At 37.2% G+C, this 19163-nt stretch overlaps 7 gene segments (V, D, J or C); 2 read left to right on the top strand and 5 right to left on the bottom strand.

The window, feature by feature from the left end:
* Positions 1-715: 715 nt before the first annotated feature.
* Positions 716-1345, bottom strand: LOC121656248. The segment is given in 2 exon segments: positions 716-1047; positions 1239-1345. Coding segments are annotated over 2 exon segments (354 nt in total).
* A 1779-nt stretch (positions 1346-3124) lies between these two features.
* Positions 3125-3921, bottom strand: LOC121656228. The segment is given in 2 exon segments: positions 3125-3510; positions 3702-3921. Coding segments are annotated over 2 exon segments (360 nt in total).
* A 3439-nt stretch (positions 3922-7360) lies between these two features.
* LOC121656363 lies at positions 7361-7850 on the bottom strand. The segment is given in 2 exon segments: positions 7361-7704; positions 7802-7850. Coding segments are annotated over 2 exon segments (393 nt in total).
* A 1894-nt stretch (positions 7851-9744) lies between these two features.
* Positions 9745-12212, top strand: LOC121656362. The segment is given in 3 exon segments: positions 9745-9801; positions 10379-10484; positions 11745-12212. Coding segments are annotated over 3 exon segments (489 nt in total).
* An 894-nt stretch (positions 12213-13106) lies between these two features.
* On the bottom strand, positions 13107-13610 carry LOC121656361. The segment is given in 2 exon segments: positions 13107-13450; positions 13548-13610. Coding segments are annotated over 2 exon segments (393 nt in total).
* Positions 13611-14058: 448 nt separating this feature from the next.
* On the top strand, positions 14059-15449 carry LOC121656360 (the record flags this gene model as incomplete). The annotated part of the segment is given in 2 exon segments: positions 14059-14167; positions 15048-15449. Coding segments are annotated over 2 exon segments (432 nt in total), but the record flags the coding sequence as incomplete, so codon positions are not given.
* A 3105-nt stretch (positions 15450-18554) lies between these two features.
* LOC121656213 lies at positions 18555-19086 on the bottom strand. The segment is given in 2 exon segments: positions 18555-18920; positions 19018-19086. Coding segments are annotated over 2 exon segments (393 nt in total).
* Between the last annotated feature and the right edge of the window lie 77 nt (positions 19087-19163).

The following is a 19163-nucleotide window of genomic DNA, read 5'->3' as shown; positions in this document are numbered from 1 at the left end:
TTCCAATCTTTAATTCTTTTAATATTCTATAAAAATAAATGTCTGTTCATCAAATCATTTTTTCCATGTTTGTTGACATAAATGTGACTTATTGATCTCAATTAAAATGGAATAGACACTGGATTAGATCAAACAAAACGACAATTAAACCACAATTTTAGTTTTTACATGGAAAGTTTAACTTTCTTTCTTTCTTTCTTTTTTTTTTTTATATAATTGAGTAAAAAATATAAATATATAGATTTTGGACTACATTAAATGTTTACTTGTTGATGTAAATTTATTGAAAAAAAATAAAAATTTTGATGTAAGCTTAAGATAAAAATTACTATTAATATAAAAAAAATCAGATAAAAAAAATTCTTCTGTCTATTTTCTTATAAAATTCAGGTTTGCTGCAACACAAAAAAATTATATTTTTAATATAACTTCACATTTTTTAATAGTAAGTTAAATATTACTTTCATATTAAATTTTTATTTTATTCTCAGCAATTTAAAATCATATACGACTGTGTTGTTCTATATGAACAAAAAATCAAATGAATGAAATGAAACTTTTCTAATTGATATTTTTCTGACCGTTAAAATCTATAATGTTTTTGAGATATTAATTCATAAAACTTAATTTAATAACAAAAATCTTTGCACTTTAGTCTCAGTTCTTCTCCTGTTTTAGTTTCAGTGCAGCTGTTGGTTCAGATCAGTTCCTCTCCAGCTGAGGGAGGTTTTTGTACGATGTTGTATCACTGTGTGAACGAGCTGCTACCCTGCTGACAGTAATAAACTCCTGAATCTTCAGCCTGAACTCCACTGATGGTCAGAGTGAAGTCAGAACCAGATCTACTTCCACTAAAACGACTCGGAATTCCAGACTGACGATTTGAAGCTGCATATATCAGGAGTTTAGGAGTTTCTCCTGGTTTCTGAAGGTACCAGTGAAGATAGCTGGTGCTAATACTGGATTTACATTTGATGGAGACAGTCTGTCCTGCAACAACAGACTGAGATCCAGGAGTCTGAGTCAGGATGATTTCTCCTGATGAACCTGGAAAACAGTAGAAGAGTTACTGAGACAAATCCAGCTTTGAGAAAGATGAAGAAAGATTTTTCTTTAAGATGGAGAATAGATGGAAAAAGGTGAAAGCTGCTTGTTTCAGTGTTTCTCCATCACAGCAGAACATCATTGTGGTGAACCTGGTTGCATCCCGAAGCAAAGTTTTCACAAGAGAGTCTCACCCTGAACAAGGAGCCCCAGGGTGGTCAGCAGTAGAGTCAGTGACATCATCATTGTGCTGCTGGTGTGTTCAGTGTCTCTGAAAGGTCTGAACAGCCACTGATCAACACTGACCTCTTAACAGCTGGGAGCAGAGAGGCAGGACACATATGCAAACACACACAGTCACTCAGCTGCAGCTCTCCTCTACATGTCGTCATGTTTCATCTTCACATGTGAGATATTTGCACCAGGAAATCAAATTCTCTCTGAGTTATTTGATCCAGTAGGTTGTGAAGAGGTTCAATTAATTTATTTTAGTAATAAGACTTTATTTGAAATAAATTGGAGGCATTAGTGAGTAAAAATCTTTATGTTTGGATGTTATTATTTGGTGGTTTTGCAATGTTAGAATTATTCAAGTCTTCATGCAGCATCTTAAGAACTTCTCATGAAAATAACAATAAACAATAAAATTACTTGATATTCTGTCTTTAACAGTTTTGAATTTTGGGGTCAAATAATAATTGTCAGAAGGAAAATGTTTCTACATTTTAATCAGCATAAAAAAAATGGTAGAATAAGTAAAAAAATACGTGAGATTTAGAGAATCTGATCCCAAAGGAAAAAATGAAGCTCCATGTCATCAAGAGTCATGTGATCCAACTGAAAGCTGCTCTGTAGTCACTAAACACACCTTGCTGAGCTTAACTGCTCCATTTCTTTCTGCTGGACAGACTTTGAGCTCCACAGTATTAACTGTGTTTTTATTCTTTACCTTTTAATGCTTACAGTTGACTCAGAGGAAAGTTTTATTGTTGTTGTTTGAAGTAATATTCTGGAAATTTTGGGGATTTTTTTCTCTACTTTTAATTATTATTTATTTGGTAATTTTTCTGGTGATGATCAGCATCTTCAACAATATTTACCTTTTAAGTTCAGTAACGGCACAATGTCACAAGCTTTATCTCTTACTGTGACATGATGCAGCTCCATGATCCTTTCTGCAAAACATTATAGATGTTAATAAACAAATAAAAAAAAAACATTGCTCTATAGTCATAATAATGTGTGTTTCCATCAAGAAAGTTATCTGTTGATAAAGTTGTTGTGATCACAATTAAGAATAATTTTAAAAAGTTCTGGAGATTTACTAGTTCTTAAACATTTCTGCGTGTGTGTATGTGTGTGTGTGTGTGTGTGTGTGTGTGTGTGTGTGTGTGTGTGTGTGTGCGTGTGTGTGTGTCTGTGTGTGTGTGTTCAGTGAACTTCATCAGTCAGCTAAGTTCTTGTTCAGTCTGATGGAAGTTTTTATACGACTGTATTTCACTGTGTGAACACCCACTGACTGTTGATGCTATGAAGACTCTGACAGTAATAAACTCCTGAATCTTCAGCCTGAACTCCACTGATGGTCAGAGTGAAGTCAACTCCATTCCCTGCTCCACTTCCACTGAATCTGGAGGAGATTCCTGAAAATCTATCTGATGTCAAGTATATCAGAGCTTTAGGAGCTTCTCCAGGTTTCTGATGGTACCAGTTCAGGTAGTACTTTGAACCGGAGTGGTGAGTTACTGTTGGACTGGCCTTAGATAAAAAACCTCTTTTGTCTATTTTCTTATAAAATTCAGGTTTGCTGTAACACAAAAAAACTATATTTTTAATAAAACTTCACATTTTTAAATAGTAAATTAAATATTATTATTATAATAATCCTTTAATTTATTCTCAGTAATTAAAATCATATATGACTGTGTTGTTGTTCTATACGGAATAAAATCAAACAAATGAAATCAAATTTTTCTAATTGATATTTGTATGATGATAAAAATCTATACTGTTTTTGAGATATTAATTCATAACACTAAATTTGACTACAAAAATCTTTGCAGTTTAGTCTCAGTTCTTCTCCTGTTTTAATCTCAGTGCAGCTGTTGGTTCAGATCAGTTCCTCTCCAGCTGAGGGAGGTTTTTGTACGACGTTGTATCACTGTGTGAACGGGAAGCTATCACCCTGCTGACAGTAATAAACTCCTGAATCTTCAGCTTGAACTCCACTGATGGTCAGAGTGTAGTCAGAACCAGATCCACTTCCACTAAAACGACTCGGAATTCCTGACTGAAGAGTTGTAGCTTTATAAATGAGGAGTTTAGGAGCTTCTCCTGGTTTCTGAAGATACCAGTGAAGCCAGCTGCCAACACTTGTACTGGTTTTACATCTGATGGAGACAGTCTGTCCTAGAACAACAGACTGAGATCCAGGAGTCTGAGTCAGGATGATTTCTCCTGATGAACCTGGAAAACAGTAGAAGAGTTACTGAGACAAATCCAGCTTTGAGAAAGATGAAGAAAGATTTTTCTTTAAGATGGAGAATAGATGGAAGAAGGTGAAAGCTGCTTGTTCCAGTGTTTCTCCATCACAGCAGAACATCATTGTGGTGAACCTGGTTGCATCCTGAAGCAAAGTTTTCACAAGAGAGTCTCACCCTGAACAAGGAGCCCCAGGGTGGTCAGCAGTAGAGTCAGTGACATCATCATTGTGCTGCTGGTGTGTTCAGTGTCTCTGAAAGGTCTGAACAGCCACTGATCAACACTGACCTCTTAACAGCTGGGAGCAGAGAGGCAGGACACATATGCAAACACACACAGTCACTCAGCTGCAGAAATGAATGAATCCAAATTCTTATTCATCATGTTGACGTCTCAGCAAATACAGAATGAATTTAGGTATAAAAAGAGTTTTTTTTTTTTTTTTTTTTTTTGTGAACAGTTTCTTACTTACAGCTCAGAGGTGACACACACTGAGAGGAAGATCTGATATTTGTCTGCAGATAAAACTTGGGGTTTAGGTAAACTTGTTACACAAAGTTTTTGGTAACTGTTTGTGTTGTAAACTTTGATCAAATGAAGTCAGTTTGTGTTTAATATCAAGTCTCTGCAGCAGGCACTTCTGTCCTTTTCAGTGTCATTGAGGAGGATTTATGTAAAACTGTTTTAATGAGCTGCACACAGTACAGGACACGGAGTTGTCATGGCAATGAATTGATAAGAAAAAGATAAATATCAAACAGAAAATAAATATATCCCTCATTTTTATATAATGCCACCATTTCCTTTTCTAATTAGCTCATAACTCAAAGTTAATAGGTGAAAAGCAATGAGAGGCAGACCTGACGGTGACATCTACAGAACTAAAACTTGTTGTTACGGACCCCTTCTGGTCTGGGGGTGGAAGGGGTTGAGTAACACAACAAGCCGGTTTCAAGTTTAAAAATAACAATAATTTATTTACAAAATGTTCAATATGTACAAAACTTAAAATGTCCTTTTCAGGTAAAATATAACGATAATAAACAAAAGGTGTCCTATAAAGGAAAACACACGCTAACCGGCGGCAAATTATAACTCGCTTACACAAAAACACAAAGGAAACTTAAACAAGAAACTAGAGTCAAACAAAATTCAATATAACTAAACAAACGATCCTAAATAACAAAGGGTGGGGAGTTTCTCCTAACGAGCAAACTCCCTGACAATCATTCTATTTAAGCAATCGATAAGCATTCCGTCTGTTGAACAGTCCAGTCAGAATACCTAAGGTTCAAAGAGAAACCAAGTGTCCTCAGACACACAAACTATACAAACAGCTCAAAGAACCACTCAAATGTTAAACTCTTCACAAACCACACAGAGAACCCAACAGGAGGCGAACTGTGTCCTAGTGACACAGCCGCCATGAATAATGACAGGTCCTCCTATTTAAGGGCGAAGCATCACTCAATGGTTTCCAGCTGGGATGAGCGGGAGCAGTAGTGACCAATCGGTGAGGCGGAGGGGAGGAACTGCAGCTTCTGGTCCACAGCCAATCCCGAGGCAGCACTGGCCCAGCAGCATTTGCATATCCAGGTCTGGAGTGACAGGCCGGAGGCCAATCCAAAAAGGCCAGGGGCCGTAACACCCCCTCCCTTAAAATCTGGCCACAGATTCTCCAAACACATCTCCAGCTTGCAATACAGAAACACAGGTTAAACCATCAAGAACACACATACAGTCACAAACAGTCCTAAAGACGAGATAAGGCATCCGCGAAAAGGTTATCCACCCCCTTTTTATGCCTAATCTCCAGGTCGTATTCCTGCAGAATGAGTGCCCATCGCATCAATCTCTGATTATGGTTATACATACGACTTAGAAAGGTTAACGGATTGTGGTCTGTAAATACCTGAATGGGCACAGGAGAGGATCCCACATATACATTGAAGTGTTGTAGCGCCAGAAGTAACGACAGCGTTTCCTTCTCGATGGTGGAATAATGCAACTGGTGTCGGCTGAACTTACGGGAGAAATAACAGACAGGGTGATCAATCCCATCGTTACTAGACTGGAGGAGCACAGCGCCAGCCCCTACAGCACTGGCATCTATATCCAGTTTGAAGGGTTTCTCCATATTGGGAGCCGCTAACAGTGGTGCATTTTTAAGTACAGCTTTTACACTATCGAACGCGTGCTGGCACTTGTGGGTCCATAGAAATTCCTGCTTAGGACTTACTAAGGACGTCAATGGTTCTACAACTGTAGAGTAATTTCTACAGAAGTTCCTGTAATAACCGGCCATCCCCAGAAAACGGAGTAAGGCTTTTCGGTCTTCTGGAATGGGGAATTGGGTTATCGAACTCACTTTAGCTTCCACCGGACGCACGATTCCCTGTCCTACCTGTCGGCCTAGATAGGTGACAGTAGCGCGACCAAATTCGCACTTGGCAAGGTTCAGGGTTAAGCTGGCGTCAGCTAAACGTGCAAATATTGTCTCTAAAGCAGACACATGATCTTCCCATTTGTCCGTGAATACCACCATGTCATCCAAGTACGCAGAACAAAATGGAAGATCCGAAAATAGCGTATTAACGAGACGCTGAAATGTGGCAGGGGCATTACACATGCCAAAAGCCATAACTGTATATTGCAGGAAAGTATCGGGAGTAGCAAAAGCAGAAATTAATGAAGCACGAGGTGTAAGTGGAACTTGCCAGTACCCTTTTAACAGGTCCAACTTACTGACATATTGTGCATTCCCAATAGTGTCTACGCAATCGTCTACGCAAGGTAGAGGATATGCATCCGTAACTGTTACAGCGTTAACCTTCCTGTTATCGGTAATAAACCATGGATATCCATCGGGTTTGGTTTCAACAAGGCAGGGCGAACTCCAAGGACTGGAGCTAGGTACAGCAAAACCATGCTGCAGCAGATAGTCCGTTTCTTGTTTCAGCTGAGCCCTTTTTCCAGGATAACACCTGTAAGGAGGCCAATCCAAAAAGGCCGTAACACTTGTCATGTGAGATTTCTTCAACTCATCATGTAAGCATCTTAAGAACTTCTAGTCAATACAACATTCAACTATTTAGACTGAAAGTTAAAACTTAAATACATAATAATTTCAGCTGAAGGATCTTTGTTTTATGTTCTTACCTGCATGGAAATGAACTGTAAAATCGTTAAAACCATGTTAGAAAAGTAGTTGGTAGAAGTATGAACTTATATGTTCCATCCCCATTACTATAACACACCACTTAAACTCATAAGTGCTGCAACACTGGAAACAAAACATGACTGATATGTTATTTGTTACCTGATTCTGTGTTTTATTACATGAATATAATTAAAGGTTGGCTAGAATGACAATGTTAGAAAGTTGCTTCACCCCAGTCAATCAGCTGTTGTGTTTTTGGACAAACACGTGACCCATCTTGCCTCCAGTTTTCGCAGCACTGGTGTATGAATGTGTATGAAGGTTTGGTGACTGGAGAGGTTGTTGCTGCTGGTTGGCAGCCACATTTCCATCAATCTGGCCCAGAACAGATGTGGATACACATGTAACTTACCACCACCAGTGTGTGAATGTGGAATGAATGAATAAAGAATTCAAGTAAAGCCTGAGTGCTTTGAACCGCTCTGTATGAATCTAGTCCATTAGACTATTATAAATCAGTTACTTGAGGACACCTGTTTGCCATGGATGACCCTCTGCTGTGTGTTTGCAGTGAGTTTTTACTGAACTATATCAATGCTGGAATAACTTCCAGCTGTAGCACTGAGTTCAGTTTCTGTTCTATCTGACTGAAGGAGGTTTTTGTACGATGCGTTTTCACTGTGTGAACACTGGCTGGCTATTCAACCAGTGATAACTCTGACAGTAATAAACTCCTGCATCTTCAGCCTGAACTCCACTGATGGTCAGAGTGAAGTCAACTCCATTCCCTGCTCCACTTCCACTGAATCTGGAGGAGATTCCTGAAAGTCTGTCTGATGTCAAGTAGATCAGAGCTTTAAAAGCTTCTCCAGGTTTCTGATGGTACCAGTTCAGGTAGTATTGTGAACCAGAGCGTTGATTTATTGTTGGAGTGGCCTTACAGTCAATAGTGACAGTTTGTCCGAGCTGCACTGATTTGGCTGCTGACTGAGTCACAACAACATTCTGTCCAACAGACCCTGAGGAGAGAGAAGAAACACTGGACATGAGATGGTGAGGTGAAACTCAGCTACACTCCAAATGATTTTCACATCACAGAACAATGGTTTTCCTCACCCTGAGTGAAGCAGAGGAGAGTCCAGATGAGGACGCAAATCAAAGTCATGTTATTGATGAGGAGGATTTCTGTGGCTTCTTTTGTCATGAAGGACAGCTGTCAGTCCTCCAGTCTTCAACTCTCAGGACTATAAACTCTCCCAGAGCACTGGAGCATGGTGCTGCTGATGCAAAGTGTTTCTCTATGGAAATGTTCTGACTCCAGCAGGAACTTAGATCAATCTGATGATAATTATCAATGAATCATTTAGTTTATGCAAATATTATGTCATCATAATTTTAGATTCAGATTAACATAAGAGGTTATGATGTATAGAAAACATTTTACATATAATGTTTCCTAATCTTTATCTGAATACTATAAAACAGATTTTAACTTTCTACTCATTCATCTACCAGTTCACCCAGCGCTGATAAGAAATGTGTTTATTCACTTAAAACTTTCTAAATAATAAATTAAATCGAGCTCTTTATTCTTCATTCTTTTTTCTGTAACTCAAGCAACATTTATAAATTGGTACATATGGTCTCCAGAGCTGACCTGGAAGAATCATGAACACGTCCTCATGTTTATATTATTGTAATTCCCTGTTTAACAACTTGCACAAATCCTCACCTCTTTTACGCCTCCAGTCTATTCAAAATGCTGCAGCCAGATTATTAATACATTCAATCAAACAAGCTCACATCACTCCTGTTTTATACTCTTTACTTTATCTCACTTACTATAAGAGTTGTTTAAAATTCTTATCGGAAAAATACTTTATTAATCAGAAAATGTTAGGGTTCCTGTCTGTCTCCCGTGTGTGTGTGTTCCTGGATTGCCCTAGTGTGTGTGTGTGTGTGTGTCTGGCTCATTCTGTCTGTCTTGTGTGTCATGTCTGTTCCCGGCCAGGAGAATTACCAAGGCAGCAATCACCTCACCTGGGCTGATCTCCACACCAGGATCTCATCCACTAATCAACCACCACAGTATTTAGACACCGGACTTTTCTACATTCCTTGCTGGATCGTCCAGTTATTTACCTGGTATATCGTGGCCTCTCTAGTTCTCTGCCTTGATCCTACTCGTGTCTCATAACCCTGTCTTATGTCAAGATTCCTGGTTCTTCGGATTCTGTCAGCCCTGCCTGCCACACCAACCTCCTGGATTGTTTCCATCCCGCTCTGATTCACTTTCATCTCCAGCTCTAGCCAGCTCTAGCCGGCTCCACCCTGCCATCCGCTCCATCTGGTCAGCTGTGAACCACTGTGGTCCTTGGATCCTGCACTTGGATTAAAACTGTTCTCCGGATTCAGCTCAACCCTCCATTAATTTCTTTTACCTAATTAACCATTTTCTGTCATCTGGTTGTTCAGTGCCTGCATCTTGGGGTCCAGAAACCATTGCCTGTCTGACTCACCATAACACAGAGGGAAATTATATTGACTTAGAGAGCAGTAAATGATTAGACCTCAGATTATAAAAGTCAGCTTCTTATCTGTTCATTGGTTACTTTGGTATTTAATTTAGTCATAATTTTACTCGTTGTGTCCAGCACTTTGTGACTGTCCATGTGTGAAAAAGAACTTAAATTAACTTTAATTACTTACTGTATAAACATCAGTGTTGAAATATTTTAAGTATATTACAATATGAATTAACAATTCTGTTTTTCAGGTTTATTAAATCCTTTTATACAGTTTTTATGCGGCATAAATTGTCTGGTTATTCCTTTAAATTTGTGTTTATGGTCATTTTCTAAGTATATGTGTCTTTATATTTAAATTACTTATAAATATTCATCATTGTACAATTAAGAAAATTGATATTCTCATGTTAGTGAAATATTTTGTCAGCAAATTCTTAGTTCACAAACACTTGAAATGTTCTGCTGCATTGTTTGTTGCAGAGTCAGAGAGCCGTGTCTCTGTACAGTCAGAGGTTTTTGTACGGCGGTTCAATGAGTTTGTATCACTGTGGTACACGTTCGGTGGAGGAACCAGACTGGATGTTAACTGTAAGTACATTTAATTCTTTATGAACTCAAATGTAAACATTTGTTTATTTTTTATTGCCTAACCAGAATATTGGTAATCTATAAAAGAGGTTTTATAAAGCTGGTGTAATTATTTGGTAAAGTGAGATTCTATATTTGGAAACACTAAAACCATCTTCAGTAATATTGTTCTGTGTTATTTATAGTCCTCTCAGGACTATAAACTCTCCCAGAGCACTGGAGCATGGTGCTGCTGATGCAAAGTGTTTCTCTATGGAAATGTTCTGAGTCCAGCAGGGACTTGAAAATCTATGATTATGTTAATCAATAATTAATCACTTCATCAGAATTTTAATTTAATAAAAAACAATTTTGATATTTTTGTAAATTATTTTCTTTAGAAAATCTTTTCCAAATTGTTTATCATTTTCATTCATGCCTACAGTTTTCATTTCTAATTAAAGATGTGGTTTTTAAACAATTATAAAGATATTTTTTGTTATTTTTCATACTTATTTAATTAAAAAATTTAATCTTTATTTTATTGTTGTTTCTTTAAGGAACAGGATTGTTTGTGTTGAGTTTGTTGTGTTGAAAGTCAGAGAGTCGTGTCTCTCTACAGTCAGAGGTTTTTGTACGACGACTCAACCAGTTTGTATCACTGTGGTACACGTTCGGTGGAGGAACCAGACTGGAGCTTGGAAGTAAGTTAAATATTCAAGATATGTTTAAAATTTTTGCTATGCACAGATTTTCTTTTATTATTTTATCTTCAATTCTAAGATTTTGTTAGATTTTCTCACATCACATTTTTCTTCATTAGTTTCTATCAGCAGCAACAAATGCAGTTTAATGTTTAATATTTGAAGGAAAAACCTAAAAATCCAGATTAGTTAAAAATGAGCCATAAAATAATCACATATTTAGATATTTGAAGACTTGCAGTTTAAGTTTTATCAGAGGAAGGTTTGTTGTGTTGAAAGTCAGAGAGCCGTGTCTCTCTACAGTCAGAGGTTTTTGTACGACGACTCAACCAGTTTGTATCACTGTGGTACACGTTCGGTGGAGGAACCAGACTGGAGTTTGGAAGTAAGTTTATAAATATCATGAAACTTTTTATTCATAAGGGACATAACTGTAGTCTTTTAAAATCTCACTTCTTATCAGAATGACTTAAAAACTTTCATATTTATATTTTGTTAGTTTCTCAATGTTGACATTAAATTAAAATTTTCTTTACATTTTCCAGTAAATGTTTTAAACAACTTTACTGATCAAAGAACAAAAATAGTCTTTATTAGAATGATGTCTTTATAACATCTGAATGTTGAGTTAAACTTATTGTGAACAGTGTTACTGAAGTTCATATTTAATCATTTAATCTTTTAATGTGATTAATATAAATTAGTTGGAGCAGCATAAAAATGTTTAAACAATGTTTTATTTTCTAGTCAGATCTGTTAAATTGTGAATTCAGTCTTTGGATCTTTGTTAAACCATCTTGTCCTTCAACAGTGGAAATGATCAGTTGCTGCTTTCCTGCAAAGTAGAACAGCAGCTATGTTTGTACCAGGATTTCAGTGATATACAGAATGTTTAAGATCACAACATTTACACATTTTTAATCTGAGTTTCATTGTTGAATTTTGTGAATAATTGTTCAGCTTTTTTACCTAAAAGTTTTTGTAATTTATTTAGAGATTTAAAGTGCAGTTAATGTTTTTATGTTAAACATGTTCAGTAGTTTCATGTATGTCAGCTCATATGAGGATTCTGTGTCCTGACATGCATGAAAGGTTTCTAAAAGGGAAGTGAAACAATGTGCGAGAGATGAAGCAGATAAAATGTTACTGAAACTTCTTAAAGGAGGAAATCTCCTCTCTCACAGTAAAGGTGTCCAACTGTCTTCTGGATGTTTGACAGCTGTGTGGTTCTTGTCCTTTAATCTGATTGGTGTCTCCTAGGTGATGTCCGTCCCACCCTGACGGTGCTGCCCCCCTCCACAGAGGAGCTGCAGCAGGGGAAGGCCACACTCATGTGTCTGGCCAACAAGGGCTTCCCCTCAGACTGGAGTCTGTCCTGGAAGGTGGACGGCAGCAGCAGCAGCAGCTATGAGGACAGCAGGAGCCCCGGGGTGCTGCAGAAGGACGGCCACTACAGCTGGAGCAGCACCCTGAGGCTCTCTGCAGACCAGTGGAGGAAGGTGGGCTCTGTGACCTGTGAGGCCACCCAGGGCTCCCAGTCTCCACTCTCAGAGACACTGAGAAGAGACCAGTGTTCCCAGTACTGACCTGATTTACTGGGATTCTCTTACTGGTTTTACTATATTTCTAATCTCTGACATTCAGTCTTTCAAATTCACTTTTTTTTCATTCTGTTCTTTTTTTTTCAGAGATGTTGATTTTTTCTGTATTTCTACACAATAAAGATGTTGTTGTCAGAACGTTTTACCTACATCATTTCTAACATTGATTCATAACTTTCTATTCATTTCTGTTTTTCAGCATTATTTAAAATATTTTCCTTTAATAAATACCAAACCCATTGTTCTTAATTATTCTTTACATAAAAATGTCTTAATATTTTGCTCTCGTGTTAATTTCTGTAATATGTAAATTAAATATTAAGAAAAATATCATCTGATCAATTTTGGAAAGATTATAGAGATTTTATGAAAAGCGCACAAAAAGAATAGATTTATTTATATTTATATATAATAAATCCTTGTTTAAAGTCTGAACTTAAAAACAACCTGAACTTAAAAAAGCTCAAGAGGACCTTTAACTCATAGCCATAAAACTTTCAGTAGATTCTAATATCAACTGCTTTACTCTCCACAGTTCTGTTAAACCTTTGATAGAAACATGTAGGTTAGGACTGGAGTTTGATCACAGATTGTTACAAAACCCACTGTCTCCAACATTTTGCATCCAACACTCTATATATGATCTGTCCCATCATATATAGAGTGTGTCAACTCAGTCCTGCTTTAATAAGTGTTAAATTTAGATAAATCTGTGACTTTTTGATGATTAATATATGTTTTGTGGACATAAGTCATGGGCATTTGTTCTGGGATCAGTTCAAACATGCTTTATATTAGTTTTTAGTAACATGAGCCATCTATTAGTACCAACAGAAATAAATTATCTCCTTCCTTTTCCCGGTTGGTTTAGAACACAGACTGTACATAACAAAACAATGTATCTGCAGTGTGTTTACATTATGTTTACTAAACTGTATCAGTCTCTGCAGCAGCTTCAGCTGCGTCAGTCAGTTCAGTTTCTATTCATTCTGACTGAAGGAGGTTTTTGTACGATGCTTTTTCACTGTGTGAATACATGCTGACTATTCAACCAGTGATAACTCTGACAGCAATAAACTCCTGCGTCTTCAGCCTGAACTCCACTGATGGTCAGAGTGAAGTCAACTCCATTCCCTGCTCCACTTCCACTGAATCTGGAGGAGATTCCTGAAAATCTATCTGATGTCCCGTAGATCAGAGCTTTAGGAGCTTCTCCAGGTTTCTGATGGTACCATGCTAGCCAGTACTGTGTACCAGAGCGGTGAGCTACTTTTGGACTGGCCTTACAGTCAATAATGACAGTTTGTCCGAGCTGCACTGATTTGGCTGCTGACTGAGTCACAACAACATTCTGTCCAACAGACCCTGAGGAGAGAGAAGAAACACTGGACATGAGATGGTGAGGTGAAACTCAGCTACACTCCAAATGATTTTCACATCACAGAACAATGATTTTCCTCACCCTGAGTGAAGCAGAGGAGAGTCCAGATGAGGACGCAGATCAAAGTCATGTTATTGATGAGGAGGATTTCTGTGGCTTCTGTTGTCATGAAGGACAGCTGTCAGTCATCCAGTCTTCAACTCTCAGGACTATAAACTCTCCCAGAGCACTGGAGCATGGTGCTGCTGATGCAAAGTGTTTCTCTATGGAAATGTTCTGACTCCAGCAGGGACTTGAAAATCTATGATTATGTTAATCAATAATTAATCACTTCATCAGAATTTTAATTGAATAAAAAATAATTTTGATATTTTTTTAAATTATTTGCTTTAGGAAATATTTTCTTAAATTGTTTAGCATTTTCATTCATGTCTACAGTTTTTATTTCTAATTAAATATGTTGTTTTCAAACAATCATGAAGTAAAATTTTGTTATTTTTCATATTTATATCATTGAAAAAATTTAATCTTTATTTTATTGTTGTTGTGTCTTTAAGGAACAGGATTGTTTGTGTTGAGTTTGTTGTGTTGAAAGTCAGAGAGCCGTGTCTCTCTACAGTCAGAGGTTTTTGTACGACGACTCAACCAGTTTGTATCACTGTGGTGGACTTTTGGTGGAGGAACCAGACTGGATGTTGGAAGTAAGTTTATAAATATCATGAAACTTTTTATTAATAAGGAACATAACTTTATTCTTTTAAAATCTCACTTCTTATCAGAATGACTTAAAAATCTTTCATATTTATATTTTGTTGTCAGTTTCTCTTCGTTGAGATTAAATTAAAAAGTTTTCTTTACATTTTCCAGTAAATGTTTTAAACAACTTTACTGATCAAAGAACAAAAATAGTCTTTATTAGAATGATGTCTTTATAACATCTGAATGTTGAGTTAAACTTATTGTGAACAGTGTTACTGAAGTTCATATTTAATCATTTAATCTTTTAATGTGATTAATATAAATTAATTGGAGCAGCATAAAAATGTTTAAACAACGTTTTATTTTCTAGTCAGATCTGTTAAATTGTGAATTCAGTCTTTGGATCTTTGTTAAACCATCTTGTCCTTCAACAGTGGAAATGATCAGTTGCTGCTTTCCTGCAAAGTAGAACAGCAGCTATGTTTGTACCAGGATTTCAGTGATATACAGAATGTTTAAGATCACAACATTTACACATTTTTCATCTGAGTTTCATTGTTGAATTTTGTGAATAATTTTTCAAATTTTTGCTTAAAAGTTTAACTAATTTCTTTAGACATTTAAAGTGCAGTTAATGTTTTTATGTTAAACATGTTCAGTAGTTTCATGTATGTCAGCTCATATGAGGATTCTGTGTCCTGACATGCATGAAAGGTTTCTAAAAGGGAAGTGAAACAATGTGCGAGAGATGAAGCAGATAAATGTTACTGAAACTTCTTAAAGGAGGGAAATCTCCTCTCTCACAGTAAAGGTGTCCAACTGTCTTCTGGATGTTTGACAGCTGTGTGGTTCTTGTCCTCTAATCTGATTGGTGTCTCCTAGGTGATGTCCGTCCCACCCTGACGGTGCTGCCCCCCTCCACAGAGGAGCTGCAGCAGGGGAAGGCCACACTCATGTGTCTGGCCAACAAGGGCTTCCCCTCAGACTGGAGTCTGTCCTGGAAGGTGGACGGCAGCAGCAGCAGCAGCTATGAGGACAGCAGGAGCCCCGGGGTGCTGCAGAAGGACGGCCACTACAGCTGGAGCAGCACCCTGAGGCTCCCTGCAGACCAGTGGGGGAAGGTGGGCTCTGTGACCTGTGAGGCCACCCAGGGCTCCCAGACTCCACTCTCAGAGACACTGAGGAGAGACCAGTGTTCCCAGTAATGATCTGATTTACTGGGATTCTCTTACTGATTTTACTATATTTCTAATCTCTGACATTCAGTCTTTCAAATTCACTTTTTTTTCATTCTGTTCTTTTTTTCAGAGATGTTGATTTTTTCTGTATTTCTACACAATAAAGATGTTGTTGTCAGAACGTTTTACCGACATCATTTCTAACATTGATTCATAACTTTCTATTCATTTCTCTTTTTCAGCATTATTTAAAATATTTTCCTTTAATAAATACCAAACCCATTGTTCTTAATTATTCTTTACATAAAAATGTCTTAATATTTTGCTCTCATTGTGTTAATTTCTGTAATATGTAAATTAAATATTAAGAAAAAAATCATCTGATCAATTTTGAGAAAGATTATAGAGATTTTATGAAAAGCGCACAAAAAGAATAGATTTATGTATATTTATATATATTAAATTCTTGTTTAAAGTCTAAGACCAACCTAGACTTAAAAAAGCTCAAGAGGACCTTTAACTCATAGCCATAAAACTTTCAGTAGATTCTAATATCAACTGCTTTACTCTCCACAGTTCTGTTAAACCTTTGATAGAAACATGTAGGTTAGGACTGGAGTTTGATCACAGATGTTACAAAACCCACTGTCTCCAACATTTTGCATCCGACACTCTATATATGAACTGTCCCATGACAAACTGTGTCAACTCAATCCTGCTTTAATAAGTGTTAAATTTAGATAAATCTGTGACTTTTTGATGATTAATATATGTTTTGTGGACATAAGTCACAGGCATTTGTTCTGGGATCAGTTCAAACATGCTTTACATTAGTTTTTAGTAACATGAGCCATCTATTAGTACCAACAGAAATAAATTATCTCCTTCCTTTTCCCGGTTGGTTTAGAACACAGACTGTACGTAAGAAAAAAATGTATCTGCAGTGTGTTTACATTATGTTTACTAAACTGTATCAGTCTCTGCAGCAGCTTCAGCTGCATCAGTCAGTTTAGTTTCTGTTCATTCTGACTGAAGGAGGTTTTTGTACGATGCTTTTTCACTGTGTGAACACGGGGCCACTGTGATGACTCTGACAGTAATAAACTCCTGCATCTTCAGCCTGAACTCCACTGATGGTCAGAGTGAAGTCAACTCCATTCCCTGCTCCACTTCCACTGAATCTGGAGGAGATTCCTGAAAATCTATCTGATGTCCCGTAGATCAGAGCTTTAGGAGCTTCTCCAAGTTTCTGATGGAACCAGGCCAGGTAGTACTGTGAACCAGAGCGGTGAGCTACTGTTGGACTAACTTTACAGTCAATAGTGACAGTTTGTCCGAGCTGCACTGATTTGGCTGCTGACTGAGTCACAACAACATTCTGTCCAACAGACCCTGAGGAGAGAGAAGAAACACTGGACATGAGATGGTGAGGTGAAACTCAGCTACACTCCAAATGATTTTCACATCACAGAACAATGATTTTCCTCACCCTGAGTGAAGCAGAGGAGAGTCCAGATGAGGACGCAGATCAAAGTCATGTTATTGATGAGGAGGATTTCTGTGGCTTCTGTTGTCATGAAGGACAGCTGTCAGTCATCCAGTCTTCAACTCTCAGGACTATAAACTCTCCCAGAGCACTGGAGCATGGTGCTGCTGATGCAAATTAGCTCTTCACATCTAACAATGACTGAGACCAGTTTGAGGCTGCAAATTAAAAATAAATTAATTTTTCTTAGATAATTAAATATTAGTTTGAAGGGCATTGTTTAGCAAAATAGAGATTATGAATATATGTTTACAGAAATATTTTTATTTTAACATTGAATCTGTTCATTTGACAAGTGTGTAAATGTAAAATTAAATTCTAAAATATTTTGTAAATGTTTTTCATTGTTGTGTATCATTTAATTTTAAACCAATTTCATTCAAGAAGACATACTGAGAGTATTTGCGTTGCGTTTGTTGTGTTCACAGAGAACCATGTCTATCCACAGTCAGAGGCTTTCTGTATGATGTCTCAAACAGTTTGTATACATTTTTATTGGAGGAACCAGACTGGTTGTTAATTGTATGTGCTTGTAAATTTTCTTTTTGCTAAAAAAAAAGATGTTAATTTACTCTAAAGTTAACAGAAAATAGACATAGAGTTTTAAATCTATTTATATCTGTGCTGTAACTGTCCAAGGTTTGATTTTATTCAACATTATTTCACTTCTATGAATGAACTTCAATTCGTTTCTGTCTGCATTTTGACATTTAGTACATTCTTACAAAAATAATTATTCTAAAATCAACTGAAATATTTTTTGTTAAAAATGAAAAATGCTCAATAATTTCAAAAGTTTGAGAGATTAAAATGAACTTAATTAAGAACATGTAAAAATCTTTCTAAATATATATGAAGGCTAAATAGCTTCCACTTCCACAGATTTCTTAGACCATGTAAGATCCACATCATTAAATATTAATTAACTGTAACTAAGTTAACCTCGTACGTAATTCCCTGTTTCAGCACTTCAGATATTTCTTGAAAAAGTCTCTGTGTTGAAGTTTTTTCTCAGGAATGCATATCTGAGTAAGTTAAGCATTGTTTAAACTAAAAATAGAAATATATTCAAATCGTTGATGCTTGTTCTTGATCTCACCAGTTTAAATTTACTAATTAAACTGAAGTAAGATGTTCCTGTTTGAAACTTTTGTCCGCGCTACTGAAACCTGTCTGTTGACATGGTTGATCAGTGATGATGATCTGTTACCATGGTTACTGTACTCAGAGAGGGAAGTGAAACATCAATGACCCTTCAGCTGAAATGCAGCAGGGTGGCGTTTTTTTCTCTGTTTTATTAATTTTATCATATTGTCTGTAGGTCTCTTCCTCCAGTGGGTAAAGAGAGGAAAACTAGAAATCCATTGTAGAGTTTAAGGCCACAGAAGTGGTACAAAGGGATCTTGGAAAGATAGAAAGTAACAGCAGTGACATACTGAGCACCTTGTTTCTGTCCAGATATGTTTCTGTCTGTATCTGTGATTCTGTGCATCAAAGATACTGATATTTAAATTTTATTTTCCTTTGGTATGTGCTATAAAAGTATTCTGTGTGTGTGTGTGTGTGTGTATGTGTGTGTGTGGGTGTGTGTGTGTGTGTGTGTGTTCAGTGAACTGTGTCAGTCTGTGTAGCAGTCAGTTCAGTTTCTGTTCAGTCTGACTGAAGGAGGTTTTTGTACGATGCTTTTTCATTGTGTGAACACATTCTGATTATTCAACCAGTGATAACTCTGACAGTAATAAACTCCTGCATCTTCAGCCTGAACTCCACTGATGGTCAGAGTGAAGTCAACTCCATTCCCTGCTCCACTTCCACTGAATCTGGAGGAGATTCCTGAAAATCTATCTGATGTCCTGTAGATCAGAGCTTTAGGAGCTTCTCCAGGTTTCTGATGGTACCATGCTAGCCAGTACTGTGAACCAGTCCAGTGAGCTACTTTTGGACTGACTTTACAGTCAATAGTGACAGTTTGTCCGAGCTGCACTGATTTGGCTGCTGACTGAGTCACAACAACATTCTGTCCAACAGACCCTGAGGAGAGAGAAGAAACACTGGACATGAGACGGTGAGGTGAAACTCAGCTACACTCCAAATGATTTTCACATCACAGAACAATGATTTTCCTCACCCTGAGTGAAGCAGAGGAGAGTCCAGATGAGGACGCAGATCAAAGTCATGTTATTGATGAGGAGGATTTCTGTGGCTTCTGTTGTCATGAAGGACAGCTGTCAGTCATCCAGTCTTCAACTCTCAGGACTATAAACTCTCCCAGAG

Source organism: Melanotaenia boesemani, chromosome 17 (genome assembly GCF_017639745.1).
Source record: "Melanotaenia boesemani isolate fMelBoe1 chromosome 17, fMelBoe1.pri, whole genome shotgun sequence".
Taxonomy (NCBI): domain Eukaryota; kingdom Metazoa; phylum Chordata; class Actinopteri; order Atheriniformes; family Melanotaeniidae; genus Melanotaenia; species Melanotaenia boesemani.
This window is presented reverse-complemented; position numbering and strand designations above follow the sequence as displayed.